The 25604-nt window shown below is 47.9% G+C and overlaps 1 protein-coding gene across 6 annotated transcripts in view; it reads right to left on the reverse strand.

Annotated features, from left to right (window-relative positions):
• ADCYAP1R1 (ADCYAP receptor type I) overlaps positions 1–25355 on the reverse strand; it is an 88120-nt gene extending 62765 nt beyond the window's left edge. For 3 of the 6 annotated variants that reach the window (XM_077304779.1, XM_077304777.1, XM_077304776.1), the window contains exons 1-2: positions 24843–25355; positions 1547–1702 (exon numbers count right to left, since the gene is read on the reverse strand). In XM_077304779.1, coding sequence (XP_077160894.1) covers positions 1547–1597 — 51 coding nt within the window. In that variant the 5' untranslated portion in view covers positions 1598–1702; positions 24843–25355. The remainder of the gene's footprint in view (positions 1–1546; positions 1703–24842) is intronic. The other 3 variants (XM_077304782.1, XM_077304781.1, XM_077304780.1) reach the window with 2 other exon arrangements.
• Between the last annotated feature and the right edge of the window lie 249 nt (positions 25356–25604).

The raw sequence follows: 25604 nt of genomic DNA on the forward strand, positions 1-25604 counted from the left end.
GGGAGAGGAAGGGAAGGCGATTGTGAGCCACTTTGAGACTCCTTCAGGTAGGGAAAAGCGGCATATAAGAACCAACTCTTCTTCTTCTAGTCGAGAGGGATCCTATCTGCGGATATTTACATCTACGGATGGGGACACAAAGGGCCCTCCTTCCTCCTTAGGAAGGCGAATCCCCTGCCGATTGTCATGAGGGATTTGGCAAAGCTAAGATTTAATCCGAACAATCTAAAATAATAAAACCTTTATTTTATTTATTATGGGGTTTATATTCCACCCTGTCCTCAGATACGCAGGGCAGATTACATCTTGCACCATACATAAAATCCGTACAATAAAAACATGTACATTAAAGTCTTACACATTAAAATATTAATTGACCATTCTCAGCCTGGCGAGGTCAGGCAGAGAGGCCAACGGGATTAGATGTTACTTCTGGCTTTGACCATTTGTCTGGCCGAACACTTCCCTCTCAGGAGCCCTGTGGAACTGTCCGAGGTCCTGATATCATCTGGCAGAGCATTCTGACAGGCCACAGCCAAGCCCAAAAAAGCCCTGGCTTTGGTTGAGGCCAGCTTGATTTCCTTAGGGCCGGGGACCTTTAGCAGATTTTTCTCACTTGAATGTAAAGTCCTGGGGGGGGGGGTAGGGGGGTGTTGTAATTGAGCAGATTTTGCTCTTTAGATCTTAAATTCTTTTGGGGGACATATGGGAATAGGCTGACCCTTAGATTCCGGGATCTCAGTCCATTTAGGGCTTTAAAGGTAATGGCCAAAACCTTGGATTTGATGTCATGGTACCACACTGCTGTCTCGTAATGTGCTTCTGGTTTTTAGAGGAAGATGAAAGGACCCAGCAGTATGAAGAAGGGCAAATTTCTTATTTTATTCAGAGCACTTCTCATGGGTTGGAGACGGTTGCCGCTAAGAGAGGGAGGCTCTGATGACTGTCTCTTGCAGAATCCCCGGAGATCTGGCACAGAAAGTTTCTATAGAGATAAGATCAATCTTGTAGACCTTGTGCATTGTCAGCAAAGAGTGCGGGCCCAGGATCTGGGAGGTCACGGAACTCACTGAAGGTCATCTAGTCCAGGGGTCATCAACCTGTGGTCCTCCAGATGTCCATGGACTACAATTCCCACGAGCCCCTGCCAGCGAATGCTGGCAGGGGCTCGTGGGAATTGTAGTCCATGGACATCTGGAGGACCACAGGTTGACGACCCCTGATCTAGTCCAACCCCCTGCAAATGCAGGAAACTCACAACTGTTGTGATGATAAAAAAGGGAACGCACACACACTGCACTGAGAAGGGCTAGACGGACAGCAAACCATTCAGAAAGGACAACTTCACAACTTTACTTAGCATCAAAAAGACAATAACATAGGCAACACACATAGATGAGAGGCAAAGATATTCTACCGTCAGGGTGCCACCGCAGTGTTTGTAATGAAAATTTTGCCATAAGTTTCAACACTGAGCTATCAAACCGAAATGCAGTGTTGATTTTTTCTATAAACGCATCAAGGTAATATTTCCGGTGCTCCTTACCGTGGGAAGGAACATAACTGCCAACACACAAGCTTTCCAGTAGACAGCCATCTCGCTTGTCGCACAACCCGCAGTCTTCAACGAAAGGGTAGAAAAGTTTTCCTATGTGAAGTGTGCAAGACGCCGGCAGACCTCAGTTTGGGGCTCTTCAAACCTCTGCAAAAGAAGGAAGGGGACAAATCGTGAAGCAGGCAAATGGGGGTGTGGAGGCACTAGTGCAACAGAGACACAGGTGTAAGCGATGGAATGTTAATAAATAAGCAGATGTGGAAAGCAAAAGGAAAGGGCAAGGTGTTAAGATCTCGCCTAGGACTTTGGGATATGAATGCTGGCGAAAAGGATATTTCTGCTGGCAGGATATCGGTGTTTCTGACATGCAAGAGGTTTAACAAATATTTATCAGATTTTTGAGAACAAAACTGCTGGTGATGGGGGAAATCAGTAAAGGATCCTGGCTCCTAAATTTGGCCTCACTCATAGGCATGGGGATGTATATGTGCGGGATGGATAAAAGTCACAGTATTTATGGGGGCGGGCAGGATTATGACATATTGAGTGACTAGGAGCCAAGCTCGTTGCAATCAGGAATACAACGCGTGCTAGATTGCTGGCAGGGGCTCCTGGGGATTGTAGTCCATGGACATCTGGAGGGCCGCAGTTTGACTCCCCCTGCCCCAGAGTCTGCCCCATCCCCATAGGGAAAACTGTTTGCGAGCTGCTTTGGGACTCCTTCAGGCTTTGAAACCCCTGCTGTCGTGCAAGAGGGCGACCAAGGCCCTGGCAAATATCCGCGTGTTTCCCTCACACAGGAAAGGGCTGACAGAGAACTGGGCACGCACGAGGGAGAGACAGAGAACTGTTTCGCAACGGGGATACAGAGGCCTCTCTGCCTCTTTATCTCGACACAAGAAGGCCGCGGTTGACATAACAACGAGGATATCGCCAGCCTCCCCCTTCCTTTGGAGAGACAAGTGTCTCCCGCCCTCAAGCGCCCTCACTGGAGATGGGGGGGGAATGGGGGGGGAGTACTTTAATTACATTCCCAAGGACACTGCAGCAAAGCGGGCCCTTTCCACATCCACACGGCCTCAGCCAGCCCAAAGCTCCATCGATGATTCGATCCCCCCCCTCCCCAAAAGCACCACACGAGCACACTGTGCACAAGACAGAAACTGTATCGAATGTGAGAAACGCACGAAACACACGTCTTCGCGGAGAACTTTGACAAATCTTATCAAAGCGTCCTAAATTGGTGTGTGGAACATCTGTCTCACGCCACGGTGTGTTGACTGTTCAAAGTCACGTTCGCTGGTCGGCGTGGCATGAGGACCAGCGGGATGGGGCACGGAGGTGCAAGTACGTGACAGTGTGTGCCACTGAGGGGTGGGTTTGTGGCTCGGTGGTGGAGCCTCGGCTTGGCATGCAGAAGGTCGCAGTTTCGATCCCCGGCACCTCCAGTTAGAAGGGCCAGGCAGTGGGTCATGGGAGAGTCCTCAGTGGCTCAGCGGTAGAGCCTCTGCTTGGCATGCAGGAGGTCCCAGGTTCGATCCCCGGCACCTCCAGTTAAAAGGGCCAGGCAGTGGGTCATGGGAGAGACATCTGCCTGAGACCTGGGAAAGTGCATGTGGACAGCTTTCAGGGCTAGCGCTCGATCCAGTCCCTGCCACAGCAGGAACCCAAAAGAGTGGCGAGTTCAAAGCCTGCGTGTAACCATCTCTGTTACTGCAAGTCAATCAGCTGGATTTTCCTGCTCCCTCCTCCACCCCCCCCCCCCCAGGACGGCCTTTGAATCCACAGAAAGTCTTTTTGTCAAGCCACAGAGCTTAACTCTGCCTGTTGGGGCCATTCAGGGCTAATGAGGCATGGCGTTTGTTTGCACAAAACCCCAAGGAATGTCACTCCGGAGAGAAAAGGTCTCCTTAGATAGGAACATAAAGGGTTTTTTTCCCCCTTCCTGATGGTTATTTGCTAAACACACAAAGTCTCACTCATTCATGCCTCCATGGAGGGTCACTAGGCCATGACAAACGTACCAGCAACTGTTGCCAACTGCCAGGTGGGGCCTGGAGTTCTCCTGGAATTACAACTAAATCAGAATCACACCCAGCCAGAAGAGGCCACCAAGGGCCATCCGGCACAGACCCCCACCTTCTCAGAGACTTAAAAAGCCCACCAGCGAAGGAGTCCCCCCTACCCTCTGTGGGGGCAGATTCCATCGATGAACAGTCCTAGCCTGGCTTTCCCTATTCCGGCTTTCCCTACTCAGAAGTTGGAACTTCCTTGGCTGCCTCTGGTTCTGCACCAGACCTCCAAGCTTCCCCGATGGAGCGGGTCCACTGCGAGCCCAGAACTGAGGGGCATTTCTTTCCTGCCGAGGGATAATCCATTACTTCCACATTCCATGACGGGGAAGAACCGCCTCAGTATTAAACATTTAAAAAGTTTATCCTCCGACGACTTGTCGGTTTCCGCTCCGTAATGAGTTGGGTAATTACCGGGTGACTGTTCCATTATATAATTATCATATAATGGCTTAAAATTTGACTGCGCCGCGTATTCGGAGCCGCGTTTACTCCCTGCCATCTTGGACTTGCTTTTCCAAAGTCTGAGCATGAAGAAAACATTAGAGGGATAAAAAGCCCTAGCCTGTGGGGTTTTAAAGGGGTCGGGGAGGGGGGTGTTCTACAAAGGAGTGGTGGGGGTCCTCCCAACGTCCTTATTTAGGGGATAGTCCGCCTTGGATTCCCAGTTGCCAAATACCAGGCATTTCTAAACCTTTTCTTAAAGCAGAGAGTCAAAAACGTTCCCTTCTTCCCAGAAACAAAAGCAGGAGTGAAATCCTCACACCAACACATTGAGGAATATATCTTTCATAAATAGTCCTATTCATAGAATCATAGAATCACAGAGTTGGAAGGGGCCATACAGGCCATCTAGTCCAACCTCTTGCTCAACGCAGGATCAGCCCAAATCTGTGGGATTGCTTATCTGTTTATTGGTCCCTTGGCGCCGGACTGACAATTGGAGGGCCCAATCCGCAGGCGCAAAGCGCCTGCCGATTGGGCCCTCCGATTGTCAGTCCGGCGCCAAGGGACCAATTGCAAGACACACGAAGCACCTCCTGATACACCCAGCCCTTCCCACCATTGCCAGGGCAGTAGGGAACGGCTAGTGCCTGCTGTATTTTTTTTACAGCGGGCTTAATTACTAGTATATATATATATTACACTTGTAAAAAACCTCTGCCTAAGTGGGAGTGGCTTTGTTGTGTGGGTTGAAGCAAATTCTACTACAGAGTTGTGCTCAAAAGCCAGAGTGTTGCATTTCAATGTCTACAACATGCCAACATCATCATCTTCATCTTCATCTCCTTCTCCGCTCCCAGAACACTCCTGCCCATCTCCCACGGGCAGTGTCAAAAGACCCGGCAACCGGTTCTGCGCATGCGGTAGAAGGAAGAGGTCGCCTTTTTCCCCGCTCCGACAACAGAAGAGATTATAACCCAACAAATTAACAAAACAGCTTTTTGGGAAATAAATTTGTTATCTTCGGAAGCCTCATCTGGACGGCTGCCAAGGAAAACTTCAGAATCTGTAAGTGAAGACTAAAAAGCCTGCTAATTAGCTTCTCTTGCTCTCAAGGCTGCTGGTAACAAGCGTGGAAATGGCCACACCTGCACAATTCAATCCACCGAAAAACCTAAAGGAAGTGGGAGAAATGCTGTTTAAAATGGAACAGAATATAAGAGGGGACCTTAGTAACCTGCAGGCTGAAGTGAATTCTGTCGGTGCAGAGATGGCAGAGGCAAAAAAGGTGGCGGCGGAAGCTAAGAGGAAAGCAGATAACAATGACCGAAGGATAAATCAACTTACTGCCCAGATGGGGCGACTGAGTGATAGAACAAGAAGATCAAACTTGAGATTTACGGGCTTCTCAGAAGATATCCCACGGCAAGAGGTGGAGAAAGAGCTGTTAAAATGGCTGCAAAACCAAGGTTTGGAACTGCAGGAGAACGATATAGAAAGAGCCTATCGGGTGAGAGAAAGGAGAGCTTCTGGGACTCCAAGGGAAATTATAGTGAGGTTTGCACGGGAGAAGCAAGCAGCATCAATTTTCAAGGAACTTAAAAAGAAAAAGGAGCCTCAGTATAAAGACCGGAAAGTGACTGTACGTCAAGATTTCTCTCCAGAGACACTCCAGGAAAGGAAGAGGCTACAGCCATGGACTCAAAAACTTTTGGAAAAAGGCATTCTCTTTTCCTGGGGATATCCGGCTACTCTGATAGTGTTCAGAGACGGACAAAGATACATGGCAAGAAACGAGAAGGAAGCGTCAAAAATGCTAGCTGAGTTGGGGGTTCAGCCCCCTGACGAAGAAGAAGAGGAAGAAGAGGGGGGAATGATAGAAGAAGAGAGCAGCAGATCTCCCATTTCAGGAGGGAGGGGTAAAAAACGTCGAGTGCAAACTAGTCCAAAGCTGTAATACTAATTTTGGGGGAGAAAGTGTTGGGTTTCAATAGTAAAAATAAATAAAAATAGATAAGTAGGGATGGGGGAGAGGGAAAGGACCAGTGGAACCTAGAAGAGTGGAAAGGGAACAGGAAGGTTCTTTCTGTGTGTACGAACTCTTTGCACAGGGTGGGGATTACTGCTGTTACTTTGTTCAACTATAAAAGGTACAGTTCGGGTCATGGTCAAACTTTTGTCTCTGAATGTGAACGGTCTGACCTCAAACGTGAAAAGATATAGACTCATAGCTCTGGCTAGGAAACTAAAGGTAGGATTAATATACCTTCAAGAGACTCATAAGGCCAGAAAAGATACTAAACCAATTCTGTCCTCTCCACTTTGGGAAGTAGTGGCAGAGGCAAGGGGAACGGCAAAGGCAAGGGGGGTAGCCATCTTGGCAAAAAGGGATATGAATCTGGAGGTACTGGAGCGTAAAGTGGATAAGGAAGGTAGATATATTTTCTTGAAGTGCAAGATAGATAAAAAAATATTTACTTTGGTTAATGTGTATGCACCAAATGTGGGATCAAAGAGTTTCATGCGGGGAATCCTGCAAAGAATACAGGCTTATAGCGAAGGAGAAATAGTCATGGCAGGGGACTTTAATATGGATCTCTCGGCATTGAAGGTCAGGAAATGGGGCCTAATCGAAGTGTTTGAAGCAATGGGCAAAAAATCGGGACCAACCTTTTTTTCCGCGAGACATAAAAAATATACTTGCATTGATTATGTCTTGATCTCAGATTCACAGGAACTGAAGATTAATGACGCAGGAGTACAGCCAATATTGATCTCGGATCATGCTCCAATTATTGTGGACTTGACGATACAAAAGGAAAAATCGGAAGGGAGGTGGAGATACAAAAACATAGTTCTAAGTAAAAAAGAAAACAGGGAAAATATAGTGAAACAGCTAAAATATTATTTTAAAGAAAATATAGGATCGGCGGAGCCCCATATTGTGTGGGACGCAGCGAAGGCCGTTATGAGGGGACACCTAATCTGGACGGAAAAGTTATTAAAACGTCAGAGAGATGAAGAAATTGAAAGTAAATTGGGGCAGATAAAAATTCTGCAAGCACACCAGCAAAATAAATTTGACACACAACGGCAAAGACAAATCCAGATCTTAAAAAATGATCTAGACTCCCAAGATTTAGTATTAGTGTGGAAAAGGGAAACCCTAATTAAAAGCGAATGGCATAGAACAAATATAAACTCACAAAAGAAATTAGCCAAATATTTAAAGAGGAAAAAAGACAAACAGAGAATAAAAAGCATAAGACAGGGCCAGAAGGAGCTGGTGGATTCGCACCTAATAAGAGAAGCGTTTGTCAAATATTACCAAAGTTTATATGAGTCCTCAGGAAAAGGGCAACTCAAGGAGAAGTGGTACACAAAAATAACTAAAGAAGATCAGGAATCCCTTAATAAGGATATAAGTGCATCCGAAATAGAAGGGGTAATTAGACAATTAAAAATAGGAAAATCCCCGGGGACAGATGGATATACGGCCGAATATTATAAAGAAATGAGTGGAATATTAATATCAGAAATGGCATATTTGTTTAACGATATAATGACAGGCGGAAACATCCCCAATACATGGAAACAGGTAGAGATGGTGGTGATACTAAAGCAGTCTAAGGATCCCAAAGATGTTGGCTCATATAGGCCTATTAGTTTGATGAATCAAGATTACAAAATATTCGCCAAGGTCTTAGCTAACAGATTAGAAAAAATATTACCAAAAATAATAGGGGAGGACCAGTATGGATTTATTAAAAACAGACAAATTTTCCACCCAATAAGGAATATTTTAAATGTACTAGCACATAAACAGCAACATAAAGAAAAGAAATTGGCACTATTGAAACTAGATATATTCAAAGCCTTCGATACCGTCGAACATAATTTTCTCTGGGAAACACTAAGGGATAGTGGAATAGAAGGGAGCTTCTTGGAAGCTGTAAAAGAGCTTTATAAACAAGGAATCGCAACACTATGGATAAATGGAGGCAGATCAAAAGAATTTCCAATCTCAAGGGGGGTAAAGCAGGGTTGCCCATTGTCACCCCTATTATTTGTAATGGCTATAGAAATCTTGGCAGATAGAATAAGGAACTCCCCTAGAATAGAAGGATATAAGGTGGGTCAGGAAGAGGTCAAACTTAATCTTTTTGCAGACGATATTCTTCTGGTACTTAAAGATCCACTAACAGCAGCCAAGGAAATTAAGATAATATTAAAGGACTTTGAACAATATTCAGGGTTAGGAGTCAATATGGGGAAATCCGAAATTATATATTTTAACATACCTAAGGGGGATCAGATATTAGTGGAGAAAGAAACAGATATACCAAAGGGATGTAAAATGTTAAAATACTTAGGCATAAAAATTTTTAAAAGAATAAACAAAATAGGAAAAAATAACTACCAGGAAATATGGAAGAAGATACGCAGAAACATGAAGGCTTGGAAGTCTAAAACAATGAATATATTAACTAAAATTAGAGCAATTAAAATGTTTTTAATTCCAAAGCTTAGCTATTTATACCAGGTACTCCCATCAGAAGTACCAAGAATACAAGCTAAGGAATGGAATAGACAGCTGAGGGATTGGACTTTTGGAAGCAAAATAGCTAGGTTTAAACAAAAATTAATTTATATTCCACAAGAGGAGTTGGGATGGGGCCTAATAAATTTAGAGAGATACTTTGAGGCATTTCAAATTAAACATTTATTGGATGCGGAGATAAACAGAGAAAGAAAATGGGTAAGGATAGAAAACGAAGTAAATAAGGGGAAAGGAAAATGGGGGGTGTTTACAAAGAATTTAACATTAGAAACTAAAGAAACAACAGGGCCGAGGGCGGTTGCCCTCAGAGCCTGGAAAAGATGGGAAGGAGTATGGTCAGCAGACTTCGTGAAATGGATACCAGTAGAATTACTACAAGAACTAGATGACCCTATATGGTGGGAAAATTTAAAAAAGAAAGGGTTGAATAGAGTAAAGGATTTATTAGACCAATCGGGAGTAATGATATCAAAAGAAAAATGTATGGAATTGTTGGGGGAAAGGAATTGGTTGAGGGTCCACGGACTATACGAGGCTATGAGTAAACTCTCACGCTTAGGGATATTATCTAAGGATAGTCGGATGAAGGGGACTATGCAAAGAATGGAAACTGCAAAAAAAGGAGTAGTGGGGGTGTTATATAAGCTAATGGTAAGCGATGAGGATTATATAGGACGTGTGATTCAAATAAAATGGCAGAGGGACATCCAATTGCCTGATCAAGTAGTACATAAAATTATAAAGGGAAATAAACAGATAAAATTAGACAATTATAAGGAAATGACTAGAAAGTTAATTTGGAAATGGTATAGAACGCCGGCCCAGTTGGCGTATATGATAAAAGGGCTGACCCCAAAATGTCGGCACTGTGGAAAGGATAAGGGATATTATATACATATGTGGTGGGAGTGTACCGAAGTTTCTGGATATTGGAGAAATATAATTCAGGAAATGGAAAATATTCTAGGAATTACAATAGTGAAAGAAGCAAATATGCTGTTCGCAGGTATTTTGGGATATGATTTAAAGGAAAAAAAGGATCTCAAATTATATAAAGCCATGGTACTTGCAATACAAGCCGCTGTTGCTAGGGGATGGAAAGATAAATCAAAGTGGACATGGGAAAGCTGGTTTCAGTATCTCTATGAGGATGTTAGCTCTGAAATTGTGATCTGTTTAAGAGGGGAGGCCTTATGGGAAGAGAAAAAGGAAAGGATAAATAGTAATTGGACAAAGTATTTCCATTGGTTGAGGTCGACTGGGAACAGGGAGAGTAAGAATAAAGCCTTGAGCGGGATCAAGAAGCTGTGTACATGGTTGAAAGAGTTATAAGGAAACGGCAGGTAGGGTGGAGGGTGGGGGTGGAGTGAGGGAGGGAGAAAATGAGAAATGTAATTATAACATGAACAACTATTGTCAATAACCAAAGATTGAATAAAATTTATTTTGTCGAAAAAAAAAAAGACCCGGCAACCCAAGTTAGGAAGAAGGGCTCGCTGATGGAATGCCAAATGAAATTAAAGACACCTTCATTTGCCGGCAGCAGAAAAAGACAAGCTACTCTCCCTGGGAGAGATTTTTGGTGCCATGGCCAAGAAGAACTCTCTCTCCTGAGTTGCCACCTGCCTAATCTCAGGAGGTGCCAACCTCCAAAGCAATGCCTCCAAAGGTGACCATAGTGTAGTTCTCCTATTTCGTTTAGGGCTGGGCTCATGGGAATTGTAGTTCCTGGACCTCTTGAGAGCCACCGTTTAGCCACCCCTGATTTAGAGGAATTCGATTTGGGGAGCGAAGAATGGAACTTCATACAAAGGAAGCTATCGTGTGCTCATCTGAATTCAGCAAGTGTTCGCTGTAATTGAGAATACTGTAAAAAATATATTTAAGGCAAGTTTGAACGAAGAAGAGGCAATGCTGCCAAATGTTTACCAAGTAAATTTTCATTAGGAGAATTTGCTCAATAATTTGATTCCCCCTTCCCTCAAATTTATTTCGGCTCCGAAGAAAGCTCTCTGGGGCACGGCTGCCGAGGCTTCCTCGTCAAACCACTTGTCAGTGTCAGGGAGAAAAATGAAAGTAATTCCTCTCCCTCGACAAACACGTCGGAGCCGAATAACAAATGAGGAATTAAGATCTTAGCGGTGCTGAGTCACGGAAAAACCAAACGAGATGCTAAATGCGACCTCCCGCCCACCCACCCCCCAAAAGGGGCCCAGTGCTAATCTTGAAGGAAAGTTCAAGGAAGGATCACATCCATCAAGATGAAGAAGAAGAAGAAAAAACCCACTAAATGTTGACAAATTACCAACAGTTCCATAAAAAATGGAGGGACGCATGAGAAATTTCAGTTTGACACATTGAAAACTGAGTAGGGAGCCCATCTTTATTGTTTGCTTTTCAATCTTCCTGTGAATATTATGCTTTTTATTGGGGTTGCCAGTTCCAAACTGGGAAATACTTGATGATTTGGGGGCGGAGCCTGAGAAGGGCGGAGTTTGGGGAGGAACCACAGCTGCCTACAGTACCATAGACTTCGCCCTCCAAAGCAGCTGATGGACTCTATTATTGTGCAATTTGATGATATTCTGCTGAAAAGGTAAAGCATTAATTTTGTCTTCATTATTGTATGTTCTATTTTGTTCATAAAGATGAATTCGGATTAGATGCAGGTTGAATATTTTTTCTGAATACATGTATTTAGAGCAGTTCACTGGAGGTAATTTCTGCATGTGTGGCCACTTGCCTTATAGTATTTGTGGAACTCAGATTGTACTCATTAGGTTTTACGATGGTTTCTTTATGTCGAAATAATATTTATTTATTCCTTTATTATTTTGATTTATTCCCCACCGCTATCAGAAAGCTGGCTCGTGGAAGGTTACAATTAAAACCATAAGGTTTCAAATAAAATACAATAAAAACAATAACTCAAAACATACAAAACAGTGGTGGGGTAACCAATCAGCCATTTAAATGCCTTCTCTCTCTCCAAGCTGTGAAGACTGAGGCATTTGAAGGGACCAAGATCCCTTTAAATGCCTCAGACTCACGCCTCATTCCAAGATGTGACTTTGCGATTCAGAGTGGAGTGGGCATTTAAAGGGAATTTGATCCCTTTAAATGCCTCAGACATCACACCTAGGAGTAGAGAGAGAAATGATTTTAAATGCCTTCTGCACTCCAAACTCCAAAATTGCAGCTTGGAATGATGTGATCTTGGTCCCTTTAAATGCCTCAGACTCATGGAATCCAAAAAATTCAGCATTCCATAATATTTACTGAATCTGAATACCATAATGGTATCAGGAAATGCCTGAACAAAAAAAAATACCATGGCCTTTTTGCATACCCCCTAGTTTAAACTGGTTCTCATTAATTAATCTGGTAAACAGTAATTTCTCAACCTACTGATTACACCTACTTGCCTCTGGTGAGTAGATATTTCCTCTAGTTGACTAGCCTGGTTAAGAGCAGAATCTTCTAATTTGGAGAACCAGATTTGACTTCCCACTCCTTGTCCACATGCAGCCAGCTGGTTGACCATGGGTCAGTCACAGTTCCCTGAGAGCTCTCTCAGCCTCACCAACCTCACAAAGGTATCTGCTGTGGGGAGAGGAACGTAAGGCCACTTTGAGACCTTTTTGGTCCTAAAAGCATGGTTCACAAAATCCTTCTCCGTATCAAAATCCCAAGTTTCTGGGAGGGCCGATCAAAGCAGGAATCTCCACAGTGTCAGGCTTCCACCTCCCGTGAAGCTCAGGGGGCATCGAATCTTCCAGTCCATTCTCCACTGGGTTCCTTTGGGCCGCTCTTCACCCACCAGCAAGTGTTGCGACACTGACAACAATGAATACCAATTTACGGAGGCTGCGGCTTTTCTGACAGGCAGAGTGGAACTCGTGGCCTTAGTCATTACCAGCTTGTCTCCCCAGCTGTAGGCCCTGACAGCATTTCCATTCTTCTTGCTCCTCTCTCTTCCCTTCCTGGGCTGATTGCGGGAGAGAAATAGAATGAGCTGAAAGGCAGGTTTCTCCCACCCACCCACCCCCTCACCCACCACCCTCTCCCATTGCAGGAGGAAATGAGTAACTTCCACTGCTTTGACTAAGGGTGCTCGGAAGCAGAGGAGATGGAGCTAGCAAGAGAGCCGTTCCAGGAACACTTTTGAATGAGCGTTTGAAAAGGCCAAGAGGCGGATGGAGGTTCCATTCATTATCTTACCAGGAGGGCTCTGTGACCTGTCGTTGGCCTTCCAGAAGAACTGGTTGGTCATTGTGTGAGAGAGAATCCTGGATTAGATAGACCCTCACTGGTCTGACTTAGCAGAGCTCTTCTGTGGGTCTTCTCAGGGGAAGGCCTCGGCCTCTCTGCCCTGTGGGTGGCCCTCCAGAGGAACTGGTTGACCACTCTGTGAGACAGGAGGCTGGACTGGATGGACCACTGGTCTGAACCAGCAGGGTTCTTATATCCCCCCCCCCCATGCATATATAAAATCCAATGTGCAGATCAAAATCATTTTTTCCTTCCCAGAGTCCTTCTGCTTTCCTTTCTGTCTTGTTTGGGCATCATTCAGGCAATGTGCAAATAAACAATTCAAGTGCCAGGAAGGTGTTTTTGAGTTCTCACGACGCCCCTGGAGATGTGTTCAAGCACAGCTGCATTTATCTATTCCACACACATAAGCACAAATTCTAGGAAAAGGCATCTCATGACAGCCAGCTTGGTGTGATGGTTAAAAGTGGCGACCTCCAATCTGGAGAACAGGGTGGGAGTCCCCATCATGCTGGGTGACCTTGGGCCAGTCCCAGTTCTCTCAGAGCTCTCTCGGGTCCACTTGCTGCACAGGGTGTCTGTTGTGAGGAGAGGAAGAAGAACACGTTCGTAAGTCGATCTGAGATTCCTTCAGGTAGTGAAAAGCAGAGTACAAAATCCCCAGCTGTTTTTCTCCTCTTTTCTTTTAATGAAAAGGATCATTCCTGGGGAGTTGGTTGCTCATTCAAGCCCCGTGGGGGGGGGTGCTCTATTTTTAAAACCTCCCCTCATCTCAGCTGTTTCCAACAGATGTTCTTTTGCTTTGGGGGGGGGGAAACAGAAGAAAAGAAGGGGCCGCCCATTAACAACACGTTTCTTTCCTCTTCCTTCCTACAAATGCCCCTGAAAAGTGGCAATTACAGGGCCAGGGGGGAGAGGGGCGGGAGTGAATCCTGATCTTGAATGTAGGGGGCTTCGAGGAAATTAATAGGATTGTCACATCGGGATGCGAAGGAGGATGGGGTAAGAGCAGCAGGCCTGGATTGCTGGGGCGAGGGAGGGGCCAGTGAAATGGACGTTCCCTCCCAGTTCCGCTTATTTTAGTAGCTGGCTCATCAAGAAGGCTGCATGCATCAGTCTGTCTCTAGCGGTAGAAAAGAACCGGAGTCCAGGAGCGCCTTAAAGCCTAACAAGAACTGAGGCCGGAGTGGAGCTTTTGGCAGTCACTGTTCCCTTCTTCAGACCCCTGGAGTCCCATTCAGTATGGCTAACTTCCATGGAGGGAGGCCAAGATGGGTAGCTGTGCTTGCCTGGAGCAGGAGAAGAGAGTCCAGCGGCAATGGAAGGCTAACCAAATGGGTGGCAGGGAAGGAGCTTTCGTGCATCATTGCTTGCTTCTCCAGCTAGGTCAAGACGGGTCGCCATGGCTAGAGCAGGACAAAAGAGCAAAAGTCCAGGAGCGCCTCAAGGACCAACAACATTCAGGCAAAGGGAGGAGCTTTTGGGAGCCGCCGTTCACTTCTTCAGATACCTGCAGGGCTGAGTGTGGTGCCTTCTATGGAGATGGGCCCAGATGGGTGGCCGTGTTAGTCTGTAGAAAAGAGCCAGAGACTGGGAGCAGCTTCAAGACTAACAATATGTTTAAATGGGAACTGTAGCCCTCCAAGGTCAGGAGGCTACTCAGATCAGCACTCAGTTCTCCGAGGTTTCATATCTGCCACCGGATATTTTTAATTGGAGAGGCCAGGGATTGAACCCGGCACCTTCTGTATGGAAAGCAGATCCCCAAAGAAGTAAGAAGTATCAGAACAAGTGAGTGCAGCCTCAAAGTGCCTCCCCTGTCAAACATTTTGTTAAGTCGAGACTCTCGTTCCCCGGTCATTTATCCCAGCCGGGATGTAAAACCGTTTTGTGTGCCGGAACCCGATTAGCTGTGCATGGAAGCCCTCTGGGACAGTCCCCTTTTGCAGCATTCGAGGAAGGCAGGAGCTGCAAGGGAGGAAGCCCACAGGCAGCAGCTGGGCATGATGTTGCCCGTTCCCATTCGGCAGAAGAGATCGCCTTTCTGCAGCAAAGCTGATGCATGACTAATTTCACCGGAGTACCTTTTCCTGCCTCTATTTTCCCAAACCACCCAGGGTCATTCGAGCCATTTCTTTCTTTCTTTCTTTCTTTCTTTCTTTCTTTCTTTCTTTCTTTCTTTCTTTCTTTCTTTCTTTCTTTCTTTCTTTCTTTCTTTCTTTCTTTCTTTCTTTCTTGACTACCCTTCCTGTCTCCACCACAGACGCCCTGTGGGGTGGGGGCAAGGCTAAGAGAACTCTGAGAGAACTGTGTGGAGTGGGGAACTGGCAGCCTTAGAAGATGCTAACTATCCCGGTTATAAGGGGATCTGGTTTAGCACCAAGAACAGCCACCTGTAACAACCAGGGTCTTTTTTTCCTTTCTATGGGGGGCCAACAGCTGCCTGTCCTGCTGCTCACAATGGGCATAATTTAAAAACACAGGTGATAATTTAGGAAAAGAGTTGGTTTTTATAACCCTGCTTTTCCCTACCCGAAGGAGTCTCAAAGTGGCTGACAATTGCCTCCCCTTTCCTCTCCCCAAAATAGGCACTCTGTGGGGTAGGTGGGGCTGAGAGAGCTCTGAGAGAACTGGGGAGGGCCCAAGGTCACTCAGCTGGCTGTAAGTGGAGGAGCAGTGGGGAATCAAACCCAGCTATCCAGATTAGAGGCCACTGCTCTAAACCAGGGGTAGTCAACCTGTGGTCCTCCAGATGTTCATGGACTACAATTCCCATGAGCCCCTACCAGCAAATGCTGGCAGGGGCTCATGGGAATTGTAGTCCATGAACATCTGGAGGACCACAGGTTGACTACCCCCGCTCTAAACCACTACAATATACTGGCTCTTGTTTTGTTTGTTTTTTTAATAAACACAACCTACTAAGGTACTTTCCACAGAAAGAAATCTTTCAATCCCTGAAAGTAGCATCATGAAAAGATAAAAAAAATGAAAATGCAAAATGGCGTTCTCCTTTCAAAACAACAATATTAGAAACATTGCAAGCCATTCCTAAACAGGTTTGGGAAATCTTCCTAGGCAAAATCGGGAACATCAGACTTGAGAAATGAAGCACCTACGATTGTGTTGGGCTGAAAGGGGACATCACCCCTGTCTGCTTTGAAACATCGAGTGTAATTATATTTTTAATTATGGTTTGCTGACTTCACCTCTTGGCTGACTTGTTGTGGACTTTCCCTTCGCTTCCCTTGGGCTTCCCTCTTCCCCGCTGCCTCCTTTTCCTTTGTGAGCTAAAACAAAGATGGGTCCCCCTCATTCGTTTTCGTTTCAACCTTGGAACCCCACATTTCAGTACAAAGGCCTGCAATGCAGGTGCAGAAAGAGGGCTAGAAGATCCCAACGGGGAAAATGAAATATTACCTAAAACCGAGTCATAATAAGAAGAAGAGTTGAAGAAGAGTTGGTTCTTATATGCCACTTTTCCCTACCCGAAGGAGGCTCAAAGCGGCTTACAGTCGCCTTCCCATTCCTCTCCCCACAACAGACACCCTGTGGGGTGGGTGAGGCTGAGAGAGCCCTGATATCACTGCTCGGTCAGAACAGTTTTATCAGAGCCATGGCGAGCCCAAGGTCACCCAGCTGGTTGCATGCGGGGGAGCGCAGAATCGAACCTGGCATGCCAGATTACAAGTCCGCACTCCTAACCACTACACCAAACTGGCTCATGCATAAGACATGCATAATGGCGATTCAGCTGTCCAGGGAGACACAGGCCCCCTAAGGAGAAACACCCACCACTGAAAGCCAGTTTGTTCCCCAAGAAACCAACCCAAATGAGTGGCCACAACGCAAACCTTCTAGGGCCCTTCTCAAAGCCCAAGAGGTGATCTGCATGGCCTCTGGGATTCCCAGCTTCCTGGAGAGCCCTGCTGGTTTATTACATGCCCCTCCTCTCCCGAGACTTCGCTACCGTGCAAAAGTTTCTGTGAATAAACAGACACTTCAGGCCACTTATTGAAACACTTTATCTTGAGAGCGTTCTAATGAGCGTCGCACTCCAGGGCTCCAAGTATTTCACACGTGCTTCCCCAGACGCCAGGCGGCCATGTTTACTCAGGATCGAAGCCCTGCCAGGTTAAACAGCTCACTCTTACTCTTGAGGCCTCAGGGAGATGTAGACGAGGCCTCCCCCCTTTAGAAATTAACGTTCTGATTGGCAGCCTTTATAAGGCCCTACAGGTGAACAGGTTGGCTCCCGGGTGAGACGGGAGGCTGGACTAGATGGACCTTCACTGGTCTGACCCAGCAGGGCTCTTCTGCGGTTCTTCTGAGGAGAAGGCCTTGGCCACTCTGCCCTGTTGTTGGTCATCCAGAGGAACTGGCAGGCCACTGGGTGAGACAGGACACTGGATGGAAGGGGCCATTGCTCTGACCCAGCAGGACTATTAGGTGAAGGCCTCTCTGCCCTGTTGTTGGTCATCCAGAGGAACTGGTAGGCCACTGGTGTGATGTTCTTATGAAAGGCTTTGGTGAAAGCACAGCATGTGTCCCTCTAGCTTTTTCTGCTGCTCAGAAGTCCATCATATAGGAAGAAACCATCCTCTCCCTCTCACCCGCTGTTTGAACCTGCCAAGGATTGTGGAAGAGAGTACAGGGAGCGGAATATTACCTCCCACGCCTCCTTCCACAAAAGGCTCCTCCCCCACACACACTTTGAGTTTTGTGGGGCAGCGCGTGTTGTAAAACTGAGAGCCAGTTTGGTGTAGTGGTTAGGAGTGTGGACTTCTAATCTGGCATGCCGGGTTCGATTCTGTGCTCCCCCACATGCAGTCAGCTGGGTGACCTTGGGCTCGCCACGGCACTGATAAAACTGTTCTGACCAGGCAGTGATATCAGGGCTCTCTCAGCCTCACCCACCCCACAGGGTGTCTGTTGTGGGGAGAGGAAAGGGAAGGCAACTGTAAGCTGCTTTGAGCCTCCTTCGGGTAGGGAAAAGCGGCATATAAGAACCAACTCTTCTTCTTCTTCTTCTTGTGACATTCACCAAGAACTTGGAATAGGGGAAACCTTTGCACCAAGGTAGAGGTAGTCACCTGAAGAGAATGCATGGTCCTCAGTTTGCAGTTTCCTATTCTCTACCTCCCCGAGACAAAGCCAAGACGCCATCTCCTGTTCCTGTACTCCCAAACAAAAGAAAGACGACTTTTGCAGTGGGATCCTGCAGATGTGTAATAAGACGCCCGGGTGGTTTCTGGAACTCATTTTGTAACGTTGGGCTCGCATTGCAGTGATTTAGAAATTCCATTTTTATGTTTACGTTTTACAGGCAGAAGCGAGGCCTGCGTTAATCCTGCAGCAGGCGAAATCTATAGGGACCGATTGCAACACTCCTCGTAACTTTCCGTTCCGCTTTTGAGCAGTGCTGTAAACGTTCATAGAGAGCAATCTAGTGTCCTCCATGGGGGCGAAGCAGAAAATCAAATGCAAACTGGTTTAAGTGCCACCGCGAGGAGGAGGAAATCCAGGGATGCAAGTCTCCTGGTAGGTCAACAAACAAGACACACAGTAACATGCATGTGTGCTCTGGAAGGATACCAAACACTGTGTACAAACAGTGGAGACTTGAATCCAAAACACATTGCATGTATTAACAAATAGCATAGGATTACAGTAATAGCCTTCCAGGTCCTTGGTCCCGCCACAGCACGAAAAGCCTCTGTTAGAATCTTTCTTTGCCGGTTATCTTTTCTTGCTTGGTGGAAATCTACCATGGAGTCACAATTTCTGGCTGCCAAACACTCTCCGAAAGCAAATGATGATCAACAGAACACCCGGGAATGCTTCCTGTTTAGAATATCTTCTTCCAGGGTCGGTTAGGACTCACAATGCATCTTGCTGTTTTCATAACGTGCAGTGTGTGGACTAAGGATTTTGGGGGTTATTATTGGTGCATAATATTTTGCATGCTTCTGGAGCGTAGCCTCTTGCAGGGCCAAAATCTCCTGGAATTACAGCTGGTCTCCCTATGATTCAGATCACTCCCTTGGGAGTAAACGACTGCTTTAGAGGGTAGGCTGTGTGGTGCTATATCCTACTGACTGCCCTTCCTTCCCCCAAAAAAGCACCGTCCCCATGTTCTCCATTCCCAAATTTCCAGGTATTTCCCAAGCCAGAGATGGCAACCCCAAGTGAGATCCCCAGGACCAAGGGCCCCTCTGCCACAAATTCCCTAACGCAGGGACAAACAAACAGTGGCCCTCCAGATGTCCATGGACTACAATTCCCATGAGCCCCTGACAGCGAATGCTGGCAGGGGCTCATGGGAATTGTAGTCCATGGACATCTGGAGGGCCACAGTTTGCTCACCCCTGCCCTAACGCATCCTGCCCCACGCCCACCAGCAAATGCAGGCATACTGATCCTGGCCTACCTTATAAAGTTGTTGTGCGGATGGTGCAAATGACGTACGTGACTGTTGAATTTGTCACGGCATTTCTACACAGCTATGTCTCCCCCAGTGAGAGAGACATCAGAACTCCCAACCCCAAAGAAAAAAAAAAAGGTCAAAAATGTATTTCTATCTTCTCATGGCTCAGATCATTCCCCCGAAAAAGGAAGCCCAAAGTCTGCATCATTTCCCTTCCTACTCAAAAAAGCTCTGTGCCAAATGTGAAACAGCTTTTAGTTGTGTGGGTGGTTTCCCTCCCCCCCCCCCATCTTCAAAGCATAGTGGGGAAATGTGCATGATGAATAACAGAGAGAAAGAGAGGTTTTTTTCTTCGCACTCATAAAAGAAAAACTCGGGAGGGAAATGCTGAAGTTTATTTGCAAGAAAGGCAGTTTAAAAAGGATGACCTTCACAGGAGGCATTTTAAATATTATTATTATTATTATTATTATTATTATTATTATTATTATTATTATTATTATTATTATTATTATTATTATTATTATTCAGCCCCACCCAAAATAGGATTGGGGCAGTGTACAACTTATTAAAATTCTCTATAAACACAAAATTCTAATCAGTGCCCCTTTATATCACTTAGTCTATTCTTACTACTACGCTGGTATATTTGCGGGGAGGGGGGCTATTGATTTTATTTATTTGCTCTGGCCTCAACCGTACGCCTGGTGCCATTTTACAGCCCCTGCGTTCCGTCAGGGTCCGGGTCTCCACTGGCAGAGAATTCCCCCAAGCTGGGGCCAGGACTAGAAGGGCCCTGTCCCTGGTTGGGGCCCGTTACACTTCTTTAGGGCCCGGGACTGTGAGCATGTTTGCACTTGATGAACTTAGGGTTCTTCTGGGGGCGTTTTGGGAGAGGCGGTCCCTTGGGTACACAAGGCCTTACAGGTCAGAACCAATAGCTTGAATTTGATCCCGAATTCAACCCGTAGTCAGTGCAGCTCTCGGAGGACAGGTCCAATATGGGTCCTTCCCAGGGTCCTAGTAAGGAACTGAGTTGCTACAATTCACCCAAATTGCAGTTCGTGTCACTTGTGTCCCCCATAGTCCCCGGAGTGGCTTATGGGGTCTCCCACTCATCCAGCTTACAGGGCTCATCCTTGCTGGGATTGATACTGATACTGGCCTACCTTATCAGATTGTTGTGATGGTGAAATTACATGTGTTTAATGTTTTAACTCTTGCACCTTTCTGCAGCATGGCACAGTGGAAGGAGATCAGGAGGCCACGTCAGCTTTCCCCTCTGACCTTGAAACTTCGGTTTTGCTCATTGGCCACTGAGAACCTAGACCACAATCCCGTGTTTTCCTTACTGACCTCCCGTTTTTTTCTAGCGCTTGATGCATGTCTGGTTTGTTCTTACACGGGAAAGTTGCATAAGGCAGGACTTTCCCAGCTCCGTGGTTCAAACCCCATACATTCCTGTCATTTTCCCCTGGATCAGGTCACTACCATTAGCTTTTCATCCATATTTATAGAGACAAGCGATCCTGCAAAACGTTCCAGCAAAAAGACAAGCAATTTAGCTACAGCGTAAAGGTGGTCTTGTGGCTGCTCAGGCAACAGGAGATGAGATGTACTACAGAACCCTTGCTCAGCGGTGCCAGGCTTTCCTTGGTCTTTCTACCTGCATTCCCCTATCGAACAATCCAAAAGGCAATACGCTGTTTATTTGGTTTCCCAAATCCGCGTTCCACCTTTCTATCACTAAAGTAGTTCATTTTTAAAAGAAGAGTACAATTATTACTTTAAAATAACAAGGTGCATTCCCTCCCTCTCTCCCTTCCTTTTCATTTCACTTCCAATCTCCTTCCTTCCTTCCTTCCTTCCTCCCTCCCTTCCTTCCTCCCTTCCTATTCCACTCCAATTTCCTTCCTTCCTTCCTTCCTTCCTTCCTTCCTTCCTTCCTTCCTTCCTTCCTTCCTTCCTTCCTTCCTTCCTTCCTTTCCTTCCTTCCTTCCTTCCTTCCTTCCTTCCTTCTTGTTTTGGCTTTGGAAGTTCTGTAAAAACCATGCGTAATGCCGAAAGGTGCCACGAGACCAAACAGCAACAACAAAACTTCCCTTCCTCTAAGGCATTTCGGGTGGGGGCCTCACCACTGTATCTGAACAACAGCCCTGCAAATTAGGCAAGATAGGCAGGCTAAAGATGACAAACCCGAGGTCTCTTGACGCTTTCATAGTACAGGGGAGATCTGAATCTGGATTGGTCCGCTGAAACTCTCTGTCTCACTGGCAATAAATAATAAATAATCAATCATCCATCCATTATCTCTCTTTAAAAAAAATATACTGTTTCTATTAAACTACAAAACATAAAACAGCTGGTTGGATGATTAAAAGCTACCATTAAAGCAACACTGATCAGTAGCGGGAAGAAAATAGAACGCTGCAATTCAATATGACAGAGGTCCGTCTCGTGCAGGGGTAGTCAAACTGCGGCCCTCCAGATGCCCATGGACTACAATTCCAACGCTGGCAGGGGCTCATGGGAATTGTAGTCCATGGGCATCTGGAGGGCCGCAGTTTGACTACCCCTGAGCTAGGGTTACCAGCTCTGGATTGGGGGAGGGCCCAATGTGCTCAAGTCTCTGTGGGGTAGCGCGTGTTGTAAAACTGAATATTAATAGTTATTAAAATTAAAATTAAAAACCCAAGACTTAAAATACAGCCTCCTTAAAATCCAAGTGTAAATTCATACTAATGCCTCCACTGACCAGACAAAAAATACAGGAACAGAAAGCTGGCATTAGTATGAATGTACACTTGGAGTATTCTGAGGACACATCAAAAGAAGAAAAGGGGTCTCAATATGGCTTATGATCACCTTCTCTTCCTCTTCCCACAAGAGACACCCTGTGAGGCAGATGGGGCTGAGAGAGCTCCGAGAGAACTGTACTGGCCCAAGGTCACCCAGCTTGGCTGCATGTGGAGGAGGAGTGGAGAATCACCAGTTGTACAGATTGGACGCCACTACTCTTAAACCACGACACCATGCTGGCTCTCAAGAAGAAGAGCTGGTTGATATACCCTGCCTTTTTCTACCTGAAGGAATCTCAAAGCGGCTTCCAGTCGCCTTCCCTTCCTCTCTCCGCAACAGTCACCCTGTGGAGTAGGTGAGGCTGGGAGAACTCTGAGGGAACCGTGACTGGCCCAAAATCGTCTTGCTGGCTGCAGGCGGAGGAGGAGCGGGGAACCCAACTATTACAGGCCGTCACTCTTCACCACCGAACCAGCTTGGCTCCCTCAAGCTGTTATTTACACTACCTTCCCTCTGAACTCGACGTTTTTCAAGCCCGCATCATGGCGTCCCCCTCTGAAACCTCTCTCAACTCCAGCCTTAAGTATTCAGCAACAAGTAATATACATTTTTAAAAATTTATATGAATGTTCCTTGAGCAAGCCTTCTCTGCTCTTCCACGCAAAACACCCAACTGTCTCTCTCCCAAGGAAAGGGGGCAATTCGGGCGCCCAAAGCCCCCAAATGAATAAAAACACAGACATCCACTTCACTAAAACCGTCAAGTCTCATGAAATGGAGCCCCCTCCTTCAACCATGCCAGCGCCCGATAAGGGCAGTGTGAAAACCTGCATTGATCTCCACTGGTGTGGCGTTCTTGCCCCCACCCCGAAATCACAAGGCAGACACAGGGCACCAGCGGCACAAGGAAAGGTGCAATGTTGCCTCCTGTTGATTCTGGCTTCCACTGTGTTCGATCCCAGATCGCGACCCGGAGTTGAAGCACACCAGATTCCCGAAAACATACCACAGCTTTCGGATTAGAGCGAAAACCCACGCTGACACATGCAGGTGCTGTCGGCTGGAATATTCAGAGATTTGGAGCCATGGGGTACATTAAACCCATGAAGGCATAAATCTAAAAGCGAGTAGACTCTGACCAGCAGCTGCTTTCTCACCACCGACACATTCGTAAATACACGGAGCTGCCCTCCACCGAATCAGACCTTTGGATACATCGAGGCCAGTCTTGTCAACTCAGGGGTTTCAGGCAGAGGTGCTTCCCACCCCGTGCTGCCTGTCTTTCAACTGGAGATGCCGGGGATCGAACCCGGGACCTTGTGCACGCCAAGCAAAGGCCCAACACTGAGCCACTGAGATCTTTCCCATCCCCTGCTGCCTGGTCCTTCTAACTGGAGACGCCTGGGACAGAACCCGGGACCTTCTGTATGCCAGGCTGATGCTCTGCCACTGAGCCCTGGAGCTTCCCGTGCAGCTGCCTTCTACTGAACCTGGTCCTTGGTCCAACAAGGTCAATACTGTCTACTGAAACAAGCAGGGTCTCGCCAGGACGTCAGGTGGAGGTCTCTGCCATCGCCTCCTGCCTGGTCCTTTTTAACTGGAGATGCCAGGGCGTGACCTTCATGGCCAGCAGATGTTCTACCACTGACCCCCGGCCCCTACCCAGAGGGGATAAGCATTTCAACACAAACCCCAGTCACCCCCCCACATTCATGCTACCTCAGGCTAGATCCCTTGGCTGGCTTCTCCTTGGGTTGGGAGCACCACGATATGGAAACCAGCTGTCCAAACAGTGGCGGCATGGGGGGAGCACCTACCCACACCCTGGGAGCCATGAGCAGCCAGGGTTTTTAACCCCTTCGCCACCAGGAGAACGCTGCCTCCCTTTTGGGGAACTGTATCGGTTCCAGCCGGCCCAAGGAAAACGTTTAAGGCAGGGGTAGTCAAACTGCGGCCCTCCAGATGTCCATGGACTACAATTCCCACGAGCCCCTGCCAGCATTCGCTGGCAGGGGCTCATGGGAATTGTAGTCCATGGACATCTGGAGGGCCACAATTTGACTACCCCTGGTTTAAGGGGTTCGTTTCGGAGCTCAGCCTGGAGGAATCCCGAGTGCACGGGCAAGCCATGTTCCAGAGCACAGTATGCAGGAAAGCATGGATGGAGAGGGGCGAGAGAGAAGAGGCACACGCGCATGGCCCCCTTTCCTTCCTGCTCAAACTCTCGTGGCTTTTGGAACCTCCCTCCCAAGCAGGGCCAAGGCCAAACCTTCATATTGGTTTGGGAATCAGTTTTGGGCATTCAAAACCCTCGCCTTGACCGGGGTGGGCGGACATGGGTGGGGGGCAGTTTCTCAGCCATGCCGCATCCCCCGGCCGACGTGAGCCACATACCAACACTCTCCAGCCAGACCAGTCCCCCCCCACCCCGTTTACCTCTCCAATCCCCCTCCCCAGGCATAGGAGCCATGTGTTCCCTTTCCTTTCCAAGACGACCAGCCCACATCTCTCCGCAGAACCTTAACCCGGACCCCTTTCTCTCTCTCTCTGTCTCTCTGCAAGACCCCCCCCCCCTTTTGTGTGTGGGTGTGTGCAAACAATGCTTCCCCTGCATTGCAAAGCCCCGCGGTGAGCAAGGGGGGAGCCCCCACCCCACCCACCCCACCCACCCACCCCAGCCCCAGCCCCGGCAGCCAAGCGCCCGCGTCTTACCATGGCCCTTCGCGCAGGGAAGGCGAGCCGCAGTGGAAGTCCGCGGGGGGCTCCCGGAGAGGCGCGCTCCGGAGCTCGGATCGGGGCCGAGGCGGGCGGCTGCTGCAAGGCTGGCGGCGGGGAAAGAGCCCTCCGGGTTGCTGCAGCGAAGGAGCCCCACGAAACGGGGGGAAGGATGCAATGGCGCTCCCGCAAGCGGTTGGGGGATCGCTTCCCCGCGACCCCAGGCAGGCGGCTCTGCCCCGAGGGGGCGGGCGGGCGGGTGGGAGGGTGGCTGGGTGGGTGGGGGGCGCCTTGGCGGGCTGGAGACGGGTCCCGCGGAGGACGGAGGCGGCAAACTTTGTTGCAAGGCAGCGGGCGGCGGCTCTCCTCCGGGCAGGGTCTCTCGAGCGGCCAAGGGCACGGGGATCGCAGCCCCTCCGCCGGGTCCCCAACGAGGCTCCCGCTCCTGCAGGGAAAGCTGCCCGGGCTTCCCTCGCGGCGCCCGCCGGCCAGAGGGGAGGGGAGGGGAGCGGAGCGGAGGGGGGAGCGCGGCGGTGGGAAGAGCCGGCCGCCAATCGCCGGAGAGGGGTCGGGAGGGGAGAGCCAATCGGGGAGCGGCGGGGGCGGGGCTTCTGCCCACCGGCCCCTTAAATCAGAGTCCCTCCGTGGAGCGGGCGGGGAGTCGCGGGGCGGTGGGCAGCCCAGGTGCCGGACGGAGCCTGGCGGGGGGATCGCGGCCAGCAGGGGCCGTGGCTCGGCAGCAGAGCGTGCGCTTGGCAC

This window comes from Paroedura picta, chromosome 11 (genome assembly GCF_049243985.1).
Source record: "Paroedura picta isolate Pp20150507F chromosome 11, Ppicta_v3.0, whole genome shotgun sequence".
NCBI classification, from domain to species: Eukaryota; Metazoa; Chordata; class Lepidosauria; order Squamata; family Gekkonidae; genus Paroedura; species Paroedura picta.